General features: G+C 38.5%; 1 protein-coding gene across 1 annotated transcript; it reads left to right on the forward strand.

Moving 5' to 3' along the window:
* On the forward strand, positions 1-1,272 carry LOC144448171 (E3 ubiquitin-protein ligase TRIM56-like). Its single transcript, XM_078138325.1, has one exon. It carries the CDS (start codon positions 1-3, stop codon positions 1,270-1,272), a length of 1,272 nt encoding a protein of 423 aa, XP_077994451.1.
* Positions 1,273-2,327: the final 1,055 nt, after the last annotated feature.

The following is a 2,327-nucleotide window of genomic DNA, read 5'->3' on the forward strand; positions in this document are numbered from 1 at the left end:
ATGGCTGCGCAGGCATTTGAGCTTTTAGACAAAATTGATGAAAATTTTCTTGAATGCAGCATATGTCTTGAACGCTATAGAAGTGCTAAGTGTTTACCATGCCTACATAACTTCTGTCAACCTTGTCTTGTGAAACTAGTGGAAAAAACCCGCAATAGTGTAACCTGCCCGACTTGTCGCAGGTCCCATGACCTGCCTAATGATGGCGTCGAAGGTATTGCTGATAATTTCTTCATTAACAAATTGGTGGACATGTTCAGTAAGCAGAAGATTAGTTCAAGTGAGTCCAGAAAGTGTGAGGGTTGTCAACAAGGAGAATGTGTTCAACACTGCGTTGAATGTGGCCTTGATTTGTGCAGTGAGTGTGTTAAGGCCCATACTCGGTTTCCCATGACCAAGTCACACCAGATAATGACTCTTGACAAATACTCTTGCCAAAAATCCGATGACCCAGTTAAAGTGCGTTCACCTGTGTACTGCCGAAACCACAAAGACTACCAGGTAGAATTCTTCTGTGACGACTGCGAATCAACCATATGTCTGAAGTGCACGGCACTTGATCATCGTAACCATAGCTACCATTGCGTGAAAGAGGCTGCTAAATCATACACGGAGACATTGGCTAAAATGATCGGGGAGTTAAAAGTGAAAGGAGCTAAAGCTGCTAAAACCCAACAGGAAATAAAGAAAATAGATCATGACCTGGATGTATCCTTTCAAACGGAGAGTGACAAACTAGAAAAACACATCCACAAAACACGTGAAGATGTCCTCCGTCTGATACAAGAAAGCGGGAATGAACTCACTAAAGAACTAAAAGATGAATATGACACAAGGAAAGCTAACTTGAATGTGCAATTAAACAAAATTAATTGCACTGAAAATGATGTATCATCTGTCAGTAATTACGCTGAAAATTTCTTGAAGTATGGAAATGCAGCCCAATTGATGTCTGCCAAAAAAGCAATGTCGATCCAAATGGAAGCTTTGCTGAGGGAAGAGCCACGTGTTGGTTTGACTGAAAACGGTAACATGCGATTCGAACCGTACTATGATTTCTGCACAAACAAAACTGTTGGTGTGGTATGTAAGGTGAAAGGAAATTATACAGAGGATCAAGGCTGTGATGAAATGAAAGAAATTGACATTGATGTTAACATTGATGAACAAGTGGGAATTGGTTTGACAAATCCAGGAGTAACTGCGACTTTGCCACATAGGTTTAGAAAGCCCGGTCGTGGGAATCGACAGCCTTCAGCTCGTGAGTATTGAAACTCTTCATTCCCAGAACATGACTTCATGAACAGACTTGTCAACAGACTATTTTCCAAATTCCATTGAGATATTAATGATTGGCCTTTTTTGTATTCAACCTTTGAAGCACCGTTATCATGATTTCAGATATCTATGTTTGCATAATTCATAAAGTTCCCATTTTGCCCTCAAGATCCCCATGAAATATCTGCAGTCTACATGTTAAGCAAACCATTTTATGGTTCCAATTACCCTACCCTACCTAGATTTTCTCTTCCTATCCTCAACTTGTTATTAATATTGAGAAAACTATTTCAGGAAAGGCCAGAAGATGGGACTTTATTAATTAAACATATCAATGACACAACACATAGGGATCTCATATTGACTGCAACGTTTTCACATCGACCCTTTCTGTTGATTTATAGGGTTGTCATAGACTGGCACCAGCCCACAGGGAGAATTTGAAGCTTATGATACGAACAAATTCACAAAATTTGAAATGAATGTGTAATACATGTCAAATTTGATGAAAGAACAATTTTTTTTAATACCAGTTATTCTTCCAAGGCAGTAAGTTACATCTACCTGATATCACCACTCACTCAGGGGACTATTTCACATAAAAAAGAAATACACAATTATGTTTGAAAATAAGTTTGAAAAAAGTCTGTAGACTTGAGCAAGTCTAAGTTTGTCATGGCCTATCTGTACTTTAAAGGACTAACGTTACTACACTGTTCTAGGCTGTGGGTATTTTAAAGCTAGGTTTGTCATTGAACCTCAAAAGTTATTCCTTGTAGTCTGAAGTGTACTCTATTCAAAATTTGTTTGTTAATTCGGTTACAGTAACACGTATAAGATCAGGGCCAAACGATGTTGCTGTTCACAGTGGTGTTAGGTAAGTTTATTACTGATTTTGGATTACATATTCTAGATGATTACCCATATGTACGGCATCGATTGATAACAGGTCCTAAGTACTTCTCTTCGAAATAGTAGATTTGTGGTCTAAGAATGTAGGGCTTGTAAAAGTTCATGGTATGTAACCTACGGACAGTTTCATTGTATTG

This window comes from Glandiceps talaboti, chromosome 17 (genome assembly GCF_964340395.1).
Source record: "Glandiceps talaboti chromosome 17, keGlaTala1.1, whole genome shotgun sequence".
Classification (NCBI taxonomy): domain Eukaryota; kingdom Metazoa; phylum Hemichordata; class Enteropneusta; family Spengelidae; genus Glandiceps; species Glandiceps talaboti.

Coding starts and splice junctions, on each gene's coding strand:
- LOC144448171 (XM_078138325.1), top strand. CDS start 1: ATGGCTGCGCAGGCATTTGAGCTTTTAGACAAAATTGATGAAAATTTT.